The following is a 22,134-nucleotide window of genomic DNA, read 5'->3' as shown; positions in this document are numbered from 1 at the left end:
GAAGGACGTAATTCTACGTTAAAAACGCTTTGATCTATAGATAGTAGAATCTATAGATGAGCGAAAGCATGGTTGGGTCCGTTTTTTTACCGTGTATCAGGCACACCGTCTTGTGTTGCTCAGGTATGCTATGCGAATTCACATAGCCATTATGTGGGAAATGCTATAGTCAAAATTTATGTGTTCCACACATAATAAATATGACTAGATTTTTGTCAGTGTATCTTTGCGTAACAATTCGTGCACGAAGTGGTGTTGTAAGTGTTGCCAAATCGAGAATATACTTATCCAGATAATTGACGAGTCCTAAAAAAAACTATACGCAGTTCTTCGGTAGAACGTGGTTCCCGAAAAGATTTTACTGCTTCTACTTTGCCATCAGTTGGGCTGATTCCTTCTCCTGACAGTCTGTGCCTCATAAAACACATCTTCTCCTGAATTTACATTACTGGTTGATGGTAACATCATAGATATAATTATCAAGATGCTGGGGTCCGAACAAATTAGTACTGGTTTTATGGTTCCAGTGTACTAAGTTGACGGTACCCAAAACAATTAAAAAATTGACCTTCCCCTTGAATTGTTTAGTTTTCATTATATCGCTATTTTTTTTTTAATTTTTAGTTGATGGGTGTTTTTTTGTCGGTAACAAAAGGGTTAAGGTTAACTGTATCATTTTGTATATTATAAAGCCGATATAAAATGTATAACAGATGCTTTCGGATCGTTTTAGGGCCGATGCCCACGTAGCGGTTTTTCAACGCCACGTGCACGCAGCGTTAAAATAACGCTGGTGTGCATCGGCGTGGTGACGCTTTTTCCCGGTGCACACCTGCGTCTTTTTGACGCCACGTGCACTCTGCGTTTAAATGACGCTACGTGGGCATCTGCTCTTAGGGCCGATGCCCACGTAGCGTTTTTTCAACGCTGCGTACACGAAAAAACGCAGGTGTGCATCGGTGCGGCGACGCTGCGTTACCGCTTTTTCCCGATGCACACATGCGTCCTTTTAGCGCCGTGTGCACGCAGCGTTGAAAAGACGCTACGTGGGCATCGGCCCTTATGTGTCGTTACATTTGCAAACAAATATTGATTTTTTTGATGTGTATAGTAATTTTTAGCAGTGTAATATAATATGTGTATACCTCTCGAATTTCAAAAAGTAACTTACTAGTCGGCCATTATCGAGCACAAAATACTGTTAACGGTGTTAACCGTAAAGCTTTTTTTTTAACATAGGTAATGGAAATCTGCAACCAGACACCTGGGGAGGCGAACCCAGGTAGTGTGGGGTGGGATCACCACTCCCAACCCACTAAAACCAACTCCTTCCTCTCCAGTCATTCCCGCGGCCCGCAATTAAGCAATACTTCGGAGGATGACTTTTGGGCATTGCGCCCCCTACATGACGTACACAAGTGCACGTATGCGCCTCAACTTTCCTGCACTCCCCATGCAACACATTTGCACACGACACACTGGCACCACATGTGCCCCAACACTCTCCTGCCTATGTTGCTCGAGTTTCAACAAGGGAAGCTACGGGTAACCTGCAGGGGGTACCTCATGCTGCCCCCTCACAACACAGGTAGTCCTCGTTCAGTATGGTGGTCACCCCGTCCTGCAACAGGGTGGCACCATTTGTCTACCAAGCCGGAGGCGACCCTAGGTTGATGACTCCTATGCCACTCCTACCTCAGCTACGAGACAGACCCTTTTTTATGTCTCCTATTTCTGAGGTGCCGCAGAAGCATCAACCCCCCGACACTCCTGCCAGGTGCCACTCCGTTGCACTCCTGCCAGGCATAGCGAGACTTTCGTGTCCCCTAATTCTGAGGTGCCGCAGAAGTATCTGCCCCCGACATTCCTGCCAGGCCTCACCAGACTTCAGTCATTCTAACACTACCGACCATGCGTACCATGCGAGTCTTACTTGTGTGCTCACCCATACACTCGGTCTCTCACTCTGTGGGGATATTATGAGTAATGGGCCAAACACAATTGATACGTTTGCGTGCGTATTGACAGTTTTCCCATGGGAAAACTGTCAAAACGCACGCAAATGTATCAATTGTGTTTGGCCCATAATACCCTCAACTCCCATTCGCTTGCACCCAACACGGACATTTGAAAGTACCCATTAAATGGGCATCAAGTACCCATTTTTTAAATGAATACTGAGATGTCAGAAAACGGGTAAATTTTTCGTAAACAAAAAAGGGTATTTTTGCCAATGTCAGAGTTTTGATTCTGGGAGAAATCTCGCTTAACTTTTCATAAGGACCTAAGTAACATTTTTTCATGAATTAATTTGAATAGCGTAATCAACAGAAAAACATGAAAGCTTTTGATTGCAGTACTCAAATTAATTCATGAAAAAAATGTTACTTAGGTCCTTTTGAAAAGTTAAGCGAGAAATAATGGGTAAATATTAACCATATCAGTTAGGAAAAAAAATCATGATTGCAGAAATCAAAACCAAAAACTGGTAAGTTATAGAATCTCTTATGCATTTATTTATCGGTGCTTATCATAAGAGGTATATTTACAGGATTCATCGCTGCGCGTGTTGGAAATCAATTCCCGTAGATGCAGTTTTATTATGATTCCTCAGCTGCAGCTGAAGGACCAGCAACTTCCGGAAATTTCGCTTGCCTGCTGTTTATCCATACTTCAAAACATTGCAGATACTCGGTTGTGGGTGAACGCAGGCGAGAACGCAGGTGCATCTTCACTACTGCTAGAAAATGGTGCACTTCCTGATGCACTCTGTTCAATAAAGCTACCATCCTCGGCTTCCAGTGAACAACAAGACTAGGATCCCGATGAAATAAATGCTGAAATTGGAACAGCCGCTGGCTGCAGTGGTTATTTTCAAATAGCTTCCTTTGAATGAAGTGTTGTGTTGGGTATTAAACAAATAGGGGAAATTGCAATAAAATGTATTTTAATTAACATTCCACTATTTTGTTTCTATTATCATTATGATCATAACCTCAATGTTTCCATTTACAATAAATGGGATTTTTTGACCCATTTCCTAATTTTCAACCAAGTGGAAAATTTACCCATTTTATGAAGTTCAGTGCATGTACTCATTAATGGATAAACGCGATTTACCCATTAAATGAGTTATGCCGCTTTTGTTTGAAAATGGTGAGAAAATACCCATTAATGGGTATCCTAAAGCTTCCGTGAAGCTTGCACCACATGTGCATCACTTTAGGGTGTATGGGTACCACCCACTGTCACCCGCTTGCCGCCGAAGCAGCCTTCATTCTGTGGAACCTCCACAGGCTCCGTTAACGACCTGGCTAATTGTTTCACCCCCTTATGTCATTCATCCCCTCGGCACGGGTCGCCTGACACCTTGGGATTCCGGGTTAGGGGCGCCATATTGTCAGCTTCAGTGTTGTATCGAGCCTGACAATATGGCCGGATTTACACCGATACGCATTACATCCAAGTATTTATCCATATCCGAATGTAACGGGAAAACCGTACAGCATATGGTAATTCAATTGGTCACACTATTGAACCAATGGTACTTTTTTATCCGGGTATTGTGTTTGTGTTGTGATGACATTTGTGTTCGGTCGTTGCGCTCGCTCGTTTTTTCATGAGTGCTGGATTCACACCCCCCATGAAAAGTATTTTTAAAAGAACTGTCAAATGCATTAAAAATTTTCTTTATTATTCATTGTTGCGCGCCTTTCGCGTCGTGTGAAAACTTTGTAATTTTCATGGTTTTTCCTGTTTTTCCGCGCGTAGCATAAAGCACCGGTTCCGCGGAGTGTGTATTAAACGCCGCAATGCCGGAATATCAAATTAATGGTATTACGGTTAACTTTCCGTTCGAACCGTACCAGGTTCAGCGAGATTACATGGACCGGGTGATCGAATGCCTGCAAAACGGAACCAACGGCGTACTAGAATCACCGACCGGCACGGGAAAAACGCTCAGTCTTCTGTGCTCCTCACTGGCCTGGGTTTTGCACAAGAAGGCCCAAGTGCAGGCCAATATGCGCACAAACATTACCGATATGAAGGAGTTCGAATTGGTAAAGCGAAAGAAGATTGGCGATGTGGGTGGTGGTGGATCGGAAATGGAACAACTGCTGGACAAGCTGAATGAAGGAAGTGGCTCCGAGGGGGCGAAATGGGGTGTACCGAAGATAGTGTACGCATCGCGAACGCATTCACAACTGACACAGGTATTTTTTTGTTTCTTGATGTACAAAAACGAAATTCAAGAATACTAGGACAATTTTGAAATATTTATTCTATAATAATCAATTTATACAGGTAATGCAGGAGATGAAAAATACGAGCTACAGTTTCATGAAAGGAGTAATTTTAGGATCGCGTGATCAGCTCTGTATTCATCCGGAAGTTTCCAAAGAGGAGACTAATTCGTCAAACACATATGTAAGGTCAAGATTCAAACGCGGACGTGTTCGTTCTACAGTCGAGTAGAAAGCTGCAAGGAGCGACCGGAGGTGGTGGAAAATGCCATCATGGATATCGCGGATTTGGTGCGGGTTGGAACGAAGGTGCGAGCATGTCCCTTCTTCCTATCCAAGGAGATGATCGAGAGCGTGGATATCCTCTTCATGCCGTATAATTATTTGCTAGACCCGATGGTGCGCAAGGCGAACAATTTGGAGCTATCGAACACGATCATCAACATGGACGAGGCTCACAATGTGGAGAAGATGTGCGAAGAATCGGCGTCGATGCAAATTCGATCGACGGACATAGCGCTGTGCATCGATGATATTACGTCGATTATGAAGGTGATGGACCACTCGGTGGCTATTCCAGATGATGACGAAACGAAGAAAGATTTCACCATCGATGATTTGGCCCTACTGAAAGAAATGATTCTGCAATTGGAAAAAACGGTGGACGAGATTCCGATTATGTTTTCTCAGGGTGGGAGCACGTTCACGGGCACTTATATTTTCGAAATATTCGACAAGGCCAACGTGAGTATTTGTATTGAATGTAATTTTTGATTATTTATCTAAGCCTTTGTTTTTCTTTTAAGATCAAAGAAGGTAATTATCATGTCGTTGCTCAACTGCTGGAGAATATTATCCAGTATATTGCTACCATAACGGAGAAGAATAACTTTGTGCGGCGTGGCGGTGGATTGCAGATTCTGGCGGAAGCGCTTTCAATCTGTTTCGCCGGTAGTGGTCCGCAGTACCGGGAATTGATCGACAGATGCTACAAGGTGCACATTGAGTTTGAAGAGCAGAAAAAGATCAAAGGCAATGTAAAGCAGGCGGATGGATGGACTGCAACCAAGCAGTTGGTTCCATCGGTAAAAGCCAATGCGAAGGTTATCAGCTTTTGGTGCTTCAATCCAGGATTCGGAATGAGGCAGTTACTTGGAAGGAACGCTAGGAGTATCATTCTGACCAGCGGTACTTTGGCTCCCCTGAAACCGTTGATTAGTGAGTTGGACATTCCTATTGCGGTAAGGTTGGAGAATCCACACATTATTGATGGCAGTCAGGTATGCGTCAAGATTGTGGGACAAGGGCCGGATAAGGAAAGTTTAAATTCTAGTTACGGCAATCGGGATAACCCGAAATACATTTCAAGTTTAGGTCGAACGATACTGTCTTTTTGTCCAATCATACCAGGAGGATTGCTAGTTTTCTTTCCTTCGTATCCATTATTGAACAAGTGTCAAGAGTCATGGCAAGAGACAGGAATTTGGGCCCAAATCAGTCGAACGAAACCCATCTTTGTCGAACCTCGGGGGAAGGCACAATTTCTGAATACGATGACTGAGTACTACCAGCGAATAAACGATCCCGACGGAAAAGGTGCGGTTTTCATGGCCGTTTGCCGAGGAAAAGTATCCGAAGGGTTGGATTTCGCGGACATGAACGGTCGGGCAGTAATCATCACCGGTTTGCAATTTCCACTCGGATGCCCGAGTAATATTGAAAAGAATGTATCTCCAAGAGTCCGAACCAAGGAAAACGAAATCATATCCGGCCATGAATGGTAATCTCTTGAAGCAGCGCGAGCAGTAAACCAAGCCATTGGTCGAGTAATTCGGCACAAAAACGACTACGGTGCCATTTTACTGTGCGACAATCGCTTTAACAACCATCGTCAAAAGTCACAACTTTCGTCATGGATTCAGCGACACTTGAACTCGAGTCAAAGCCAGAATATGAACTTTGGGCCGATCATTGGTGAATTGTCTCGATTTTTTCGCAACGCCGAAAGAACACTTCCCCAAGCAAAGCTCTCCCGCAACATAGTGCCGTTAATACAAGAACCAATCCCACTTTCAGAAAGCACCATTCCTGGCGCCCTAATGGTCAATAGGGATACCAAACAAAAACTCGATGATATACGGAATAATTTCGTCCGGATCGAAAATTCGAACCAAGTAGGAACGAGCTTTAAAATTTCCGACTATGCACAGAAGCATGGACAAAATCATGACTCCAAAAGGCCCCAAAACTTCCTTAGTCGGTTGAACACGCAAGTCAGTACAATCGATTTCAACGACATGTCAACGTACTCCACGCCAAGTTCCTCGCAAAGTTCACTGGTCACTATCCACAAGCGGGAGCGATCTTCCGATGGTTCATCGTTATCGGCTACCGAATTTAGCCAATCATCTTTCACCAGTCAAAAGAAGCGGAAAGTGGTTCTCATTCCCCAGCAAATTAATAATCTGAGTAGCGATGACGACGATAACGAGAAGAGTAATACGATCGGTGACGATCCCTCTCGGCAGGCCCCCGAGGATCGTATCGAACTTATCAAGGTGATAAAATCTTCCGTTCCAATGAGCAAATATCAGGCATTTCTTAAAACGCTAACCCTCTATAATAAGGAGCGGGATTTTGAATGCTTGATGAAAGGATTGTTGGTGGCATTTGATCGCCCGGAGTTATATTATTTGCTGAGAGGTATGACATTCTCGTGTATTCAGTGTTCAAAACATACTTTTTAATTACTTGCCTTTTTACAGCCATGAGACGATTCGTCAAAGGTGATCACGAAGCAAGATTTGACTCCAAGATCATAGAGGTTTGTGGTCGATGATCTGTGTATGGGATAAGGATTTGTTACGCTATTGTTTGTGATATTGACCAGATTGGAAGACTTACAGTTTATTTGTCATTTAAATGATGAAAAAGCTGCTGTGCTTTGCAGTATATAAATAAATAATTGATACTTTAATGTTAAGTTTTTAAACACAGCGTAGTTAGCTTATTTCAACCGATGAACTTCCCAAAGATCTAATAGTAAGTGTGTTCACATTTTTTCCATCACAAGAGGGTATAAAACAGATCGTTTGAAAATATAAAGAAAAAAAAAACTAGGGTGTTAACTTTTACAAATCCTTCAGCACAGAATAGGAATATGATTCTTAAATGATTATAATAGATTATAGACTAAGGGTCGATTTCTTCACCGCTTAGGCCTTACATCATGTTTAAGCGTATGGGTAAGCATCGCTTAAGAATTAAGCGGAGGTGAAGAAAATGGCAATAAGGTAATTAAAATCTGACTGATGTAGGTAAGATGCGGAAAAGGTTCTGAAATAAATATTTGGAAGTTTATTGCCTTTCTCGTACAACTCAATTACTCGATTACTCAAAAAACAACTTTTGGTAGAACGCCCGGAGACCCATAGTGTAATATACCGATCGACTCAGTTGTACGAACCGAGGTGATGTCTGTATGTGTGTGTTTGTATATGCACAAACTTTGTAGGCACCCTTTTTGGAACCTAGCATTACCCGATTTGCTTGCAACAAGTTGCATTCGACGAGGAATGCAATCCCATTGTTTGCTATTAAAAATTGGCCCGATCGGACGTTGCATTTGGGGACATCTATAAATTACGTAACGCTAAGAGGGGGAAGGGGATTTGCTGAAGTGTGACAACCCATACAAAATTTTCAGATGTTTCTTTTTATCTTTTTTTTATTATTGAACTATTGAAAAATCATTGTTTTTTTCCCAAGGATCACCCTTGGAAAAAAAATCCAAAATTTAAAAAAAAATCCAAGAATGGTGCAAATGCGTATTAATTAATGAAAAATAAAAACCCCAGATTAATCCACCTAGCGGTGACGATGCCTTTCTCGATTCAATCCCTTGATTTCACATTAGTGAGATACACATCATAAATAATTGCCTACATTACGGCTCTTGCAACATTCAACATGGAATTGCAAGTCGCTAGGTTTCGCATGTTGCGACAGGAGGATCTACGATGAATTACATCCCCGCAACTTCGACGTCGTGGCGCTGCAGGAGATTAGCTGGACAGGACAGAAATTGTGGAAAAACGGGCATCGAGCGGCTACCTTCTACCAAAGCTGTGGCACCACCAACGAGCTGGGAACCGGCTTCAAAGTGCTGGATAAGATGCGCCAACGCGTGATTGTGTAGCAGCCAATCAACGCAAGGATGTGCAAGCTGAGGATTAAAGACCGTTTCTTCAACTATAGCATCATAAACGTGCACTGTTCACACGAAGGGAGACCCGACGACGAGAAAGAAGCGTTCTACGCACAGCTGGAGCATACGATGGATGCCCACTGCGGGACGTCAAAATCGTCATCGGTGACATGAACGTACAGGTAGGAAGGGAGGAAATGTATAGACCGGTCATCGGACCGGATAGTCTGCACACCGTATCGAATGACAACGGCCAACGATGCATAAACTTCGCAGCCTCCCGCGGAATGGTAGTCCGAAGCACCTTCTTTCCCATTGAATCCAACCACTACCTCGTTGCAGTATGCCTGCGCTCAAAACTTTCGACGGTGTACAACACGCGTCGAAGTCGGACGCCGCGGATTAACATTGAGCGGCTACAAGACGTAGACTAGCCCAAGAATACGCGCAGCAGCTGGAAGTGGCACTTCCAACGGAAGAGCAGCTAGGCGCAGCGTCTCTTGAAGATGGCTGGAGAGATATTCGATCCGCCATTGGTAGCACAGCAACCGCTGCACTTGGCACGGTGCCCTTGGATCAGAGAAACGACTGGTATGACGGCGAATGTGAGCAGTTAGTGGAAGAGAAGAATGCAGCATGAGCGAGATTGCTGCAACACCGCACGAGGGCGAACGAGGCACGATATAAACAGGCGCGGAACAGACAAAACTCGATTTTCCGGACGAAAAAGCGCCAGCAGGAAGATCGAGACCGTGAAGAGACGGAGCAACTGTACCGCGCTAATAACACACAAAAGTTCTATGAGAAGATAAACCGTTCACGTAAGGGCCACGTGCCAGAGCCTGATATGTGTAAGGACATAAACGGGAACCTTCTTACGAACGAGCGTGAGGTGATCCAAAAGTGGCGGCAGCACTACGAAGAACACCTGAATGGCGATGTGGCAGACGAAGATGGCGTTATGGTGATGGACCTGGGAGAACGCGCGCAGGACATAATTGTACCGGCTCCGGATCTCCAGGAAATCCAGGAGGAGATTGGCCGGCTGAAGAACAACAAAGCCCCTGGGGTTGACCAACTACCAGGAAAGCTATTTAAACACGGTGGTGAGGCACTGGCTAGAGCGCTGCACTGGGTCATTACCAAGATTTGGGAGGAGGAAGTTTTGGCGCAGGAGTGGATGGAAGGTGTCGTGTGTCCCATCTACAAAAGGGCGATAAGCTGGATTGTAGCAACTACCGCGCAATCACATTACTGAACGCCGCCTACAAGGTACTCTTTCAAATGTTATGCCGTCGACTAGCACGAACTGCAAGGGAGTTCGTGGGGCAGTACCAGGCGGGTTTTATGGGCGAACGCTCCACCACGGGCCAGGTGTTTGCCATTCGCCAAGTACTGCAGAAATGCCGCGAATACAACGTGTCCACACATCATCTATTCATCGACTTTAAAGCCTCATATGATACAATCGATCGGGACCAGCTATGGCAGCTAATGCACGAACACGGATTTCCGGATAAACTGACACGGTTGATCAAGGCGACGATGGATCGGGTGATGTGCGTAGTTCGAGTTTCAGGGGCATTCTCGAGTCCCTTCGAAACCCGCAGAGGGTTACGGCAAGGTGATGGTCTTTCGTGTCTGCTATTCAACATCGCTTTGGAAGGGTAATACGAAGAGCAGGGATTAACACGAGTGGTACAATTTTCAATAAGTCCGTCCAGCTATTTGGCTTCGCCGATGACATAGATATTATGGCACGTAACTTTGAGAAGATGGAGGAAGCCTACATCAGACTGAAGAGGGAAGCTAAGCGGATCGGACTAGTCATCAACACGTCGAAGACGAAGTACATGATAGGAAAAGGTTCAAGAGAAGACAATGTGAGTTTGCATCGGTGGTGACGAAATCGAGGTGGTAGAAGAATTTGTGTACTTGGGCTCACTGGTGACTGCCGAAAATGACACCAGCAGAGAAATTCGGAGACGCATAGTGGCTGGAAATCGTACGTACTTTGGACTCCGCAATCGAATAGAGTTCGCCGCCATACCAAACTGACAATCTACAAAACGCTCATTAGACCGGTAGTCCTCTACGGACACGAGACTTGGACGATGCTCGTGGAGGACCAACGCGCACTTGGAGTTTTCGAAAGGAAAGTGCTGCGTACCATCTATGGTGGGGTGCAGATGGCGGACGGTACGTGGAGGAGGCGAATGAACCACGAGTTGCATCAGCTGTTGGGAGAACCATCCATCGTTCACACCGCGAAAATCGGACGACTGCGGTGGGCCGGGCACGTAGCCAGAATATCGAACAGTAACCCGGTGAAAATGGTTCTCGACAACGATCCGACGGGCACAAGAAGGCGAGGTGCGCAGCGGGCAAGGTGGATCGATCAGGTGGAAGATGACTTGCGGACCCTCCGTAGACTGCGTGGTTGGCGACGTGTAGCCATGGACCGAGCCTAATGGAGAAGACTCTTATACACCGCACAGGCCACTTCGGCCTTAGTCTGAATAAATAATTAATAATACGGCTCTTGCAAATGCTGTAAGGCACCAACCGTATATGATTCAACACACCATTTTCTTCATAACTTTTGAACGCAATGACCGATCGTGACTATATTCAATAGTGATCAACTAGGGTATCTTCCCCGTCGAATGCAACTTGTTGCGAGAAAATCGGTTAAGAATTACTAGGGGTGTTCGGGGCAATATGGGCCACCTAAGGAAATCGTTCCGAAAAGCGCTGAAAAGCTAAAAAAAACTTCATTCAAATGTAGTTGACTTATACTACAGAATGTTATGTTTCATATTACGTCGATGAATGACGAAAAATGCGTTTGGAAATTGTTGGAATGCACTTTTGAAAATGTATTGATTTCACTGTGTGTTCCCAAGGAATCCCAACTATACGGGGCAGTATGGGCCACTCATCCAAAACGTTTATTTAGGCGAAAGAAGTATCGTAATATGGAAGAATATGATATTCCTACTTCCCAACTAACATTTAATGTTAATGTAAATGTTATTTCAACTCATCTATACGGCTTCAAGCTGCATATGTGTGCTATACATATGATCAAGAACTTCTATTCAATGCTTTTACCAGCAAATCTGGCGAATCTATTCAGCTGTTTTTGACGTGCCTGCACAACTACTTTACAGCATATTACACATTTTTTTCTCAATCTTTACTAAACCATTTAGTAATATAATTCGCTTCAATGGCGCTTATTCAGATTTTTTGAATTTGTTAAATAAGTTTTATACAGCCACTGAATTCAATTTGATTAAATATTATTTGAGAGGAGAGTAAAATTCGGAGCATCATCAATCGCTGAAATTGCTTTTAGGCAACATTTTCTCGATCCGTATAGATGCTACTCTGCTGCTAATCGTTTAACAGTAGCCGTCAACAGCAATATCGCTTCTAAATGGCTTGTTTTCTTACACTATCTGCTAGCATTAATGACAGCGCTCTGTCAGTTGCTATAAGAGCAGGTGAATACTTTCATAGCTGCATTACAGAAATCAATAGCTCATACACAGCTCCGGCAACAAAAATCAAATGTAAACATTGTGGTTTTGACGTTCCATACTGATAAGCTATTAAAAGAAGCAGTATATAGGTTTACTTAAACGTTGTGTAATCTTCAAACACAGACAAACAGACGTAACAGCTAGAACAATTTGTTTTAAAATCCATCGACCAGCTATTTTACCACCACCTAACGTGCATGTTGTACGAAACAAAGTTTAGTACGACAATGTCAACAGAAGGCGCTAGTGTCAGGTGTCAAATACAAGGGTATACGATGCGCGCGCCCCTGGATGTGAAACTCGCAAGCAGTAGAATTTAAAACGACCGTTGAGCTCATGGTCGATGGGAATTTCCTCAGTGTTACGTCTGTTTGTCTGTGCTTCAAAGATACAGAAGTTGCCTAAAAGCTTCGTTAGTTCATTTATAACGCCATTACGCTATATTGTTAGTGCTATAACAACAGCGAAAACGTTTTCATTGTGAATGTTACTCACCGTAATATGAAAAGTTGCTAACAAGCAACGCAATTACATACATGAGCTCTTAACCGATAAGCTTTGTTGCTAATTCAGACAGAGTTGTTTTATGACTATATGAAAGCTGCATAAACGATAAAAGATGGAATATATTGGGGACAAACTGACTAGCTGATAGATATTTGGGTAATAGTCGAGTTGAAGTTCAAGGGATTATTTGCGAAGGCTTTTCTTTTATTCAGCACTGGCTGCTTTTATTCAAATATTATACAGCTAAAGGCTAGAAGTTGGAGCTTTTAGCACCAAAATTGTTAGTTGGGGTGTTACGATAGACGGGGATACCTTCGAGGTGGTCGAGGAATTCGTCTACCTCGGATCCTTGCTAACGGCCGATAACAATGTCAGTCGTGAAATACGAAGGCGCACCATCTGTGGAAATCGGGCCTACTACGGGCTCCAGAAGAAACTGCGGTCAAAAAAGATTCGCCACCGCACCAAATGTGTCATGTACAAGACGCTAATAAGACCGGTTGTCTTCTACGGACATGAAACATGGACAATGCTCGAGGAGGACTTGCAAGCACTCGGAGTACTCGAGTACCATGAGCTCGCCCAGCTCTACGGCGAACCCAGTATCCAGAAGGTAGCTAAAGCCGGAAGGGTACGATGGGCAGGGCATGTTGCAAGAATGCCGGGCAGCAACCCTGCAAAGATGGTGTTCGCTTCCGACCCGGCAGGTACGAGACGACGTGGAGCGCAGCGAGCGAGATGGGCAGACCAGGTGCAGAACGACTTGGCGAGCGTGGGGCGTATTCGAGGATGGAGAGATGCGGCCTCGAACCGTGTATTGTGGCATCAAATTGTTGATTCAGTGTTATCTGTTTAGATGTAGACTAAATAAATGAAATGAAGAATATAAATTATTAAAGCGTATAGTCATCGAAACTGAAAGAACAACAAATGGAGCCAAATTAATGTATGCTAAATGGCGTATCCTCGGGCCACAAGAGTATCCAACAGTTGCTCTCTGGAGGCGTCGGATTCCGAGCGTTGCGTTGCGTTGCGTTGTAACGGAGTATTTCGTAGATTGCATACTGATAGCTGTCATGTATATTCTTTAACTTTCTTACCCCAACTGCTTATGGATTACTATTTGGGAATTAATAGCAACCCAATTGGAGGTCCAAAATGATAAAGCATGAAAACTACCATTGCCGGCCACGCCCATCTTCTCCGTTACTAGGGAAGGGAAGGAAATGATGATATGACATCTACTTAGTGAGAGGCCAGCGACTCACCGACGCCCTCATAGATGTCAAGGAGTTGGATGGTTGGTAGGGAATTTAGTTTTGGAATATCATCATAAGCAAATGATATGATAAGTTTTTTCAAACGTTGGGAGTGACCATGCTAAGAAATTTATGTCACTCCGTTTTCCTAGATGTTTAACTTCCTGGGATGGGACAAGGTATTAGACTTGCCCTGGCTAATAAGCCTAGGTTTAAGCGCCATTGCTCGCTCTCTGAAACGAGAAGAGAAGAATCATATATGGAAAACCCCTCCCCTGTCAAATTCAGTTTTTTTAGTATTTATGTCAAGGAGATCTAAAATCGATGAAAACTTTCAAACCAAATTCAATTACGATCTAATCCAAATCCATTCACACATCCTTTTCAACACAACTCACAAATCTAAAAAATATAAACTGTTTTCATTATTGGTAAATTAAAGTAATAGTATCAAACTAGGATTTTTTTTTCCTTGTCATAAAATTCCAACAACCAGGACATCTTCAGTCTCTCGTACTAGACAGTGACTGAATCGAATCAAGTACAATACAATCGAGTACAATCAAGTGGTGAAACTAAAGGACACAGAGTTAACTCGTCTTATGACAAGTGAAAACATTCCACTAAAAAACTCGTAATAATATTTTCTAATATTTCCCTCATCGAAAGTAGCACATCATACATACACAAAGACAGATATTTGTTCAGCTTTTGAGCTGTGTCCATTTGAATTTGAATCATGTTTCTTCGACTATTCTATTGATAAATATATGTGGGAGTGCATTTACAACTTTCAGGTACGCGAATATCAGCAATTATTATATCGGAAAAACCTCACCAAATCTCCATTTCGTCATTTTATCGACGTCCCTCTGGATGAGCACGATATTTCGATTTCTTGACTTCTTCTATTTCTTCTTAGCAGTCACCGCCACTATAGCTTCACCCACGTCATTGAACTGCTCGCTGGCTGTTCTCGAGCTTGTACCTATACATTTTCCTTACAAAATGCAGTGTCCTCGTCTTTGTTCCGACGATTACCCGATCACCTAATTTGAAGCAAGGTATCCGACGAGCAGGAGGCGCTGCTGCTTTCATGCTTCCGTTATTCCTTCTTCATCGCTCCATCACACTAGTATTAGATCTCTTTGCACAAACCAGAAAACACTTTCACTTCCGGTGTCGCTTAATTGTAAGTTGCTTAAAATTCAGTTTCAGTAGGTAAATTTTTCAAAGAAAAAAAATGACGGGAGCAAAAATTATTGCGTGTTGTCACCAACGCAGCATACTTCGATCTCTTGTTCTCTGGAGGCGTCGGATTCCGAGCAATACCAAAATACGTAATCGATGTCATCGTAACCGGCTCTACACCTACATAAATTGCTATTGCATAAATTGGTTCATTCTGTAGAGATGTATCTTTAGTGAATAGAGGAGCTCCAAATAAAACTGTATACAAATAACATTCATCGGGGTAAAATTCAAATATTCTAGGCTTGACGACAAAAAATGAAAACATTCTAATCGCTAGCAATTGAGATATTGATCTTCAAACATGACCATGACCAAAAAGAAGTCAGAACCGCTTTTGCTGTAACGCAAGTTCGAAGAACAAAGCCGATGTCTGTTTAAGGAGAATAAAATATAAATCGGTCTCTTTGATCGTAGACTGTAAACCTAATAGGACGTGTTCAGGAGTAAATTCAAAAAAAAATCATGCGGTTTAATATTAAAGTTTCAACAACAAAAAGCAATATTTGGCACGTCATCTTTATGGTTCTTTTAGACTGCAAATATAATCAATTTTGAGTACAAATAGTTAAACTATTGATTTACAATCAAAAACTTTTTTTTTTCGTTTTCCACTAATTTTAGCTATGCCAAATGACTTTTGTTCTAGCATTTTTCTCAAAGATGAATCCTTCATTGTTAGAATCTTTGAAAAAAGTCATGGACAAGAAAGGGTTAAAGAGCATAGCCCTGAGGTGAAGCTTTTCCACAACTTTGCTATTACAGTCGTCTCTCCACATCTCGATATTGAAGGGATGACCATCGAGATAAGGACAGATCGAGGAATGGGAGGAAAATTGAAATGGGTACTAGATTGGAAAAAGCTCGTTGCTATGAAAAAAGACAACAAAACAAATGTCTTCTCCTGTTGTGGATGTATTTGTTTTTGCAAGTGTTTTTGTCTAAAAATGGTCTAGTAACCTAGAAATATGAATTTGACCAGGACACATCGAGATAAAAAGATATTGAGATAGGGAGGTTATCGAGATGTAGAATGCCCAAGTGTATGTAGATTGAAGGGACCAAGAAAACCATCTTTATAGGGAGAGATATCGAGATGTAGAGTCGACTGTATTTGCATTCTCGTGCACAAACGGAGCTATCAGGCCGAAATTTTCTGTAATTCTTCCCCAACTTGATGCTTTCCGTATTAAACAGCTGACCTGTTAGCGAAACATCAGTGGGTAAGTGTACCGAAAAAAAAGGTCCTGTGTCGACGCATCTATAGTGCTGGAGATTTGAAAGACAAGTCAGCTTCAAACGACCCCCAGATCCCCAATCCCTGAGCTAGCGAGTTACAAATATAACATGCCTGATGTTCACGTAGCGGTTTTTCATCGTAGTGTTGGAATAACGCAGGTACCAATGTATAGGCGCGTCGACGCCGATTTCACGATGCGTCGAAAAGACGCTGCGTTGGCATCGAATATTATATTTTAAATATAATATTTCAAGTCAAGCCTCACTCGGACCCCCAAGTTAGTTCTTTTCTAGTTCCACCGACAAAATACCAAACTATTTTTTCTTCATTTTTGTATTGTTAATAAATTTACATTTAAACAAATACAATTAAGTTACACAGCATTGTTGTCGTTCACCGCAACTTCGTTCTTCTCTTCCTACTATCTCGTGTTTGTATCTCTCCTGAGCCCACTTTACATTCCTCACGCGTCAAAATTTGTATATCATACATCTTTCCCATTACACAGTAAATGTTATCCCGCTCCGCGGCTATGGTCGCGGTTTCCCTTCCAGCGAGCGAATGCCAACGGCGAAATGTTCTGAAAGCACTCGTTTCAGCACTCCACCGAGCTTGCTCGTGTTTGGAGCTAATATTAGTAGTGTGTTTGTGTACCTACTTGTGTAATCAATTTGATTGATTCCGGTGTGTTTGTGGATTTTTTTTTATTTGCTTCATATGTCAACCTTACTTACCAGCTAGATAAATTTGCTTCTGTTTCTTTTCTGCTAGACATAATTTCACTATTTTTTCGGACCTACGTTTCGGCGATTTAGCTTCGCATTCTGCCACCTAGCGAATCCGGCTGGGCATGTATGGACTATAACAATGTGCGACGAACCCGTTACAAAGGCAGTACAGATGGATGTCCCGACTTATTGCCTGTCTATCGTTTGAGTACTAAGTGGCCGTAATGCACTAGTATTCTTGGGTTTTAAGTAATAAGTTGGCAAACATTGTTTTAAATCTAAAGAATTCTGCATAAAAATCGAAGGATAACATTCTGAATGCGAATAAACTTAATGCATTGTTGAAAACGATGAATATGTTGCAAGATTGAGTTATGAAATCGATCGATAATGATCATATAATTTCATGCGCAAACAAAAAGATGCTCTGGTGTGCATAATAGGCCAAAGAGCACTTCGGACACTTCAATGGAAAATAGAGAGAAATTAGGTCTATAGGTCTATAGGTCTTAAAAATCATGACAAGATATTCTGTGTTAATACCTTTTTTAAAATTTTGAATACCCTAATTCGAGCTCAGTTACCTTCATCGAGGAAATAATTTGTAACGCTCTGTTTTAAAACATTTTTGCTCAACAGAGTACGAACGAAATGCACATGCCATGATTTTTTATTTCCTAACACGCTTGGACAAATTCGCTATGCAAAAGAACGCGATAACCAAACTGCGCCGCTTTCGCGGGTTTTCTATACCTACGAGTTGTGTTGTAGGTTTTCGGGGGTGAGTTTTTTCTTCTTATGTTTCATATTCAATAAAAGAGACATTTCACTAAACACTAAATACTTGTTTATCTCATTCACTTAGAGTTTTGTTTAAATTAGTTTACCTTTAAATTTGTATAGATTTTCTTGCTCACATTCATTAATAACTAGAGTTTTAAATGTACTTCCTTTTCATTTTTTTCCATTTAGCGCTGTCCTTTGTTTTATAGATCATAGATTATAAATTTTAATATTGTTGATTCACTTGTCTGCGGCGCCACACAAGTAGCGTCGTGTGGCGAAACGGTTTTCCACCTACCGTTTAATCGGCCCTAATATGTAAACCATCAAATACGGTTTAAGGACCTGCTCAAGATGTTCATCTTCCTAAGGTGGAGTAATGTATCAATGCAGTCGGGATGTAGGTCCACGAACGCTTTTTTCAGTTACTGAAAATGTATGTGCAATAATGTAAGATCGTAAAAGATTTTCTCCAGTGGTAAAACATCACTTGACTGTTGGTTTTTTATTCTATTTGTATGTGTGTGTATATTTGTGTTCTTACACTGATAAAAGGAGAAAGTGGTTTGCGATTCATTCAGATTTTGCTTCCAGATAGATGATTCACAAACCGACAACGAACGTGAATAAGACCATCAAGAACGTTAAATTGTGTGGTTGCTTTCTGTGGTGTAGATGTGTTAGTGTAGGTGACAAAATGTGTTCTGAGTAACAATTAGACGAAGTCGATGACTTCTTCCCTTATGTGCAATTGTTTTCATATGATTCCTTTCCGACACTTGTCGGATAGGTTGAATTAAAGACTCGCCTCCGGGTGAGAATGAGACTGCCACTGCGACGTTGGCGGCACTGTAGTTGGCGTGCTGCGGCATTAGATCTTCTGACGTTTGACTTCCGTTGGTGCGTCATACTCATCACTGTCGTACTCGATAGCGTCGTCTTCATCGTACACCTCGACGCTATGCTGATCGGCGCCACTTGCGTACGCGTTATACTGATTCTGGTAGGACGAGTTCAGGGAACCTGTTGCAATGAAGAGAAAGCAGATGTTTTAAAAATTTAGAATATTCGCTTACGGAGTGACAAAATTGAGAATTAGAAATTATTTAAACAAGAATCAAGGGTTAATAAATGCAAGATAGTTTTATATATTGAATCCTCACTTTTGGAATATAACGTGACGTTTAATAGAAATGTAGGAAGTCGTCAGAATATTATAACCCCTAGGTGTTCTTGTTTACGGACGACGAAACTTTCGAACAAATGCAGTTCGTTCGAATCGTTTCTCCATTTGATTTTGCTGGCGTAAACCATCAGCTGCCCATCAGCTTTCGTTCAAAAGTGCGTTCGTACATAAACAAGAATAAGGGTGACAAATTGTGATGCATGAAAACGAAATTTAAAAAATGTCACGGAATGTCATGACATTATTTCGACACTCAGGCCGCCAATTTCAGATTTAGAGCAGATTTAGACCTATTAGAAAAAGTTTTAAGATCCTGGCTGCCGTCTCGTAACCGCACTCAAAAATGTAAAATATCAATATTTCAACAGTCCAGAAAGGAAATAAAATTTCCAGATTCGATTTAGTTAATCAAACCAAACCGAGCCCTAGCTTAATCCATTTTTCAAGGTAGGGCAATAAGTTGTGGTATTTCAAGGATTCATCGTATTTAGTCCTCTCTACCAATTGCAGTTTTTTTTAATTTTTTTTTTTTTTTTTTTCGAGAGTTGACCAGCTGTAGTCTTAATAGACTGGTATCTCGGCTGGGCTCTCCATGTGATACACAATACTAGCAGACGACTCAAGCTATATGTTGCTCACTAGGTCACTGCGGCCTGGGTTTGTATTGTGATCATACCGATACATTATTCTTTCTATCTACAGTCTGTCAATTATAAACCGAACAAATAATGGAAGCTCAACATGTACATAGATGTTTTCTGAATAAGTAGTTAACATGTAAATTTAATTATTAGTTACTTGGAGCCGACATTCAATACCTAATAGTAGTCTATGTTGACAACGGGTGGTACTGTTGCCATTTCCAAGTAACAATTTCGAATAAAGATGTAATGATATCATTCTGGTAGGGTAGTTTCAAAATAGATTAATTTAAGTACTATTGTAATAAATGGACACATTGAAGAGCTTCTCTTATTTTAACACGGTTGAGTATCGGATGTTTGTCAATACGTCGTCGAGTTAATTGTATCCTATCAGTCACAGTAATGTCATATGTTAAAGTTTCAGTAGTCTAATAGTGATCATTATACAAAATTTCTGTCCAGTTGTTCCGTAATTGCTTTTGTCCTAAGACGAGCCTACACCATCCCACTGAACTCCACCACTCAACTGCATCTTGACAGACACGTACCTCGACCTCAACAGTAAGGCCGTCTTCAGTGTCTCGTACTTGACTCGACTTACGAGACACTGAAGACGGCCTTACTGTTGAGGTCGAAACACGTATCCGTCAAGACACAATTAAGTGGTGGAATTCAATGGGATGGCACAAACTCGTCTTAGGACAAGTGAAGACATTCCACTAAAAAGCTCAAAATAATTTTCTTATCAAAATGCTTTTTTTGGTCAAGTTCTATTCCCTTTTCTAATATTCAAACCTTTATTATTTATTAAAATAATGAGGTCTAAAATTCAGTTATTCAGATTCAGGATATACAATATTCAACGCATCATATGGTCTATCCTCATTTCCGTAAGTGGTCAAGTTATTAGTCTTGTAGCAATAATAGTGGTACTAGTTATTCTCTATCTTGTGAGTGCAATGGTCTCAATTAACTATTCTAAACAGAACTCTGTCTCTTATCTTTCTGTCCACCGATGGTCATGTATTTATTTTCGTTTTTATTATTTATTTGATATCTTTAAATTTCAGTCATTTATTTTACTATCGGTCATTTATTTTATTATAAGGTAAAGGTCAGCGAATTTGTCTTAATACGAGAAACACTAAGTCATGTCCCCTATATATCCGCTAATTTTTCTAACTAACCTAATAGAAGGAAGAGAGAAACAGTTTTTTTTTGCGTTGATCCATGCAGCTAGAGAGACTAAAATAAAAAGATTATCGAGAAGATATAATAGATACATTCACTATCTCCAATGCCAAATTAGTAAATCTACAAATTCTACTTTTCACTACTAAAATTCTACTTCAGCTATACGGGTACAAAATGAATTATTGTTAGCTACTACTACAAGTATAAATAGATGTATGCTATTTGGATAAGCGTTTGTTTCAGGGTCTTGTTAGTATTAGAGTTATGTTAGTTAGACCCCTACTGAGCCCTGCCGGCACCTCCAAATTTACCAATAGGCAGTTGTTGTTAGATCGTGCGACACTAACCATTAGTTAACTTGGAGGCATGGTACCTCAAGTGTTTGGTATAACTGTTGACCTTATTTAAGTAAGATGTGATAAAAGTTTCTCTACGGAGCTTATTTTCAAACCATTACCATTAAAATAACGATATTCTTGTGAAAGAGATATAAAAAAATGGAAAAATATCCTAATTTTTTTAATTTAGTGTTGAACTTAACCTTTGTTTGAAAAAAGCACTCTATTAAACAACAAAAATAAAAATAAAATAAAAATCTTTTTAAGACACTTGAAATATCAACGTCAAGCCCCTTATCCATGGACAGGGAATTGCAGTTTTTTTTAATTATAACAAAATTAACTTTACCCATGGTGAAAGACTCAAATTCCTCTCGTTTGAGGCTCAATTGTATGCAGCGGAAACATATTTTCTAGCAATTAGTTATAAAACCAGGGCCCATCGACCTAGGTCCTAGGCTGAACTAACTGCTGGAAAAAGTTCGAGTTAGGGTTCTATGCATGTACTAACTCTTCATGAACTGGTAAACAAAGGTAGTTCGAGGAACACACGAAAATTCTTGTTACTGAACAACTTCTCTAGATTGAAATGATCTTGTAGATAGAGCTAAATCCCGGGTTTGTAGCTTTACTGGTGATATTCTAGAAGCAAGGCAAGGATGTGGCTAGGGCTCCGATGCATGGCCAATTAACAGTATTACTGTTCTGTTTTCTCAAGGAAAGATTTGATAAGGGGCGCGCCTTCAATGAGATTGCTCTCTGTGAAGGGTCTAAATAGCGAGGCCGTGTCATGTACTCTTGGGAAAACAAAACAAGAACTGTATCGAAACCGATACTTTATTGCTTCTCAATAGTAATAGACTAATTTGACATGCACTTAAAGTTAAACACTAAGGATACGGGGAATGCTACAATAGATCTAATAACTGGTCGCAGTTGCACACCCGAACAGGAAAAAAAAGTTAATCAAAATCAACTTATTCCATGCATTAACGCGCAACAAAA

The 22,134-nt window shown here is 41.4% G+C and overlaps 2 protein-coding genes across 4 annotated transcripts in view; one reads left to right on the top strand and one right to left on the bottom strand.

Moving 5' to 3' along the window:
• Positions 1-3,687: 3,687 nt before the first annotated feature.
• LOC134205878 (regulator of telomere elongation helicase 1 homolog) lies at positions 3,688-7,236 on the top strand. Its single transcript, XM_062681544.1, is given in 7 exon segments — positions 3,688-4,214; positions 4,306-4,423; positions 4,426-4,988; positions 5,051-5,940; positions 5,942-5,982; positions 5,985-6,947; positions 7,010-7,236. Coding segments are annotated over 7 exon segments (3,051 nt in total). The 5' UTR covers positions 3,688-3,812; the 3' UTR covers positions 7,084-7,236.
• A 10,572-nt stretch (positions 7,237-17,808) lies between these two features.
• The window catches only part of LOC134205876 (forkhead box protein K2-like), a 106,241-nt gene continuing 101,915 nt past the window's right edge, over positions 17,809-22,134 (bottom strand). For all 3 annotated transcript variants that reach the window (XM_062681541.1, XM_062681543.1, XM_062681542.1), the window contains one exon: positions 17,809-18,790. In XM_062681541.1, coding sequence (XP_062537525.1) covers positions 18,639-18,790 — 152 coding nt within the window. In that variant the 3' untranslated portion in view covers positions 17,809-18,638. The remainder of the gene's footprint in view (positions 18,791-22,134) is intronic.

The sequence above is a fragment of the Armigeres subalbatus genome, chromosome 1 (assembly GCF_024139115.2).
Source record: "Armigeres subalbatus isolate Guangzhou_Male chromosome 1, GZ_Asu_2, whole genome shotgun sequence".
Lineage (NCBI taxonomy): Eukaryota > Metazoa > Arthropoda > Insecta > Diptera > Culicidae > Armigeres > Armigeres subalbatus.
Note: the sequence above shows the minus strand (reverse complement) of the source record. Positions and strands in the feature narration are given on the sequence as shown.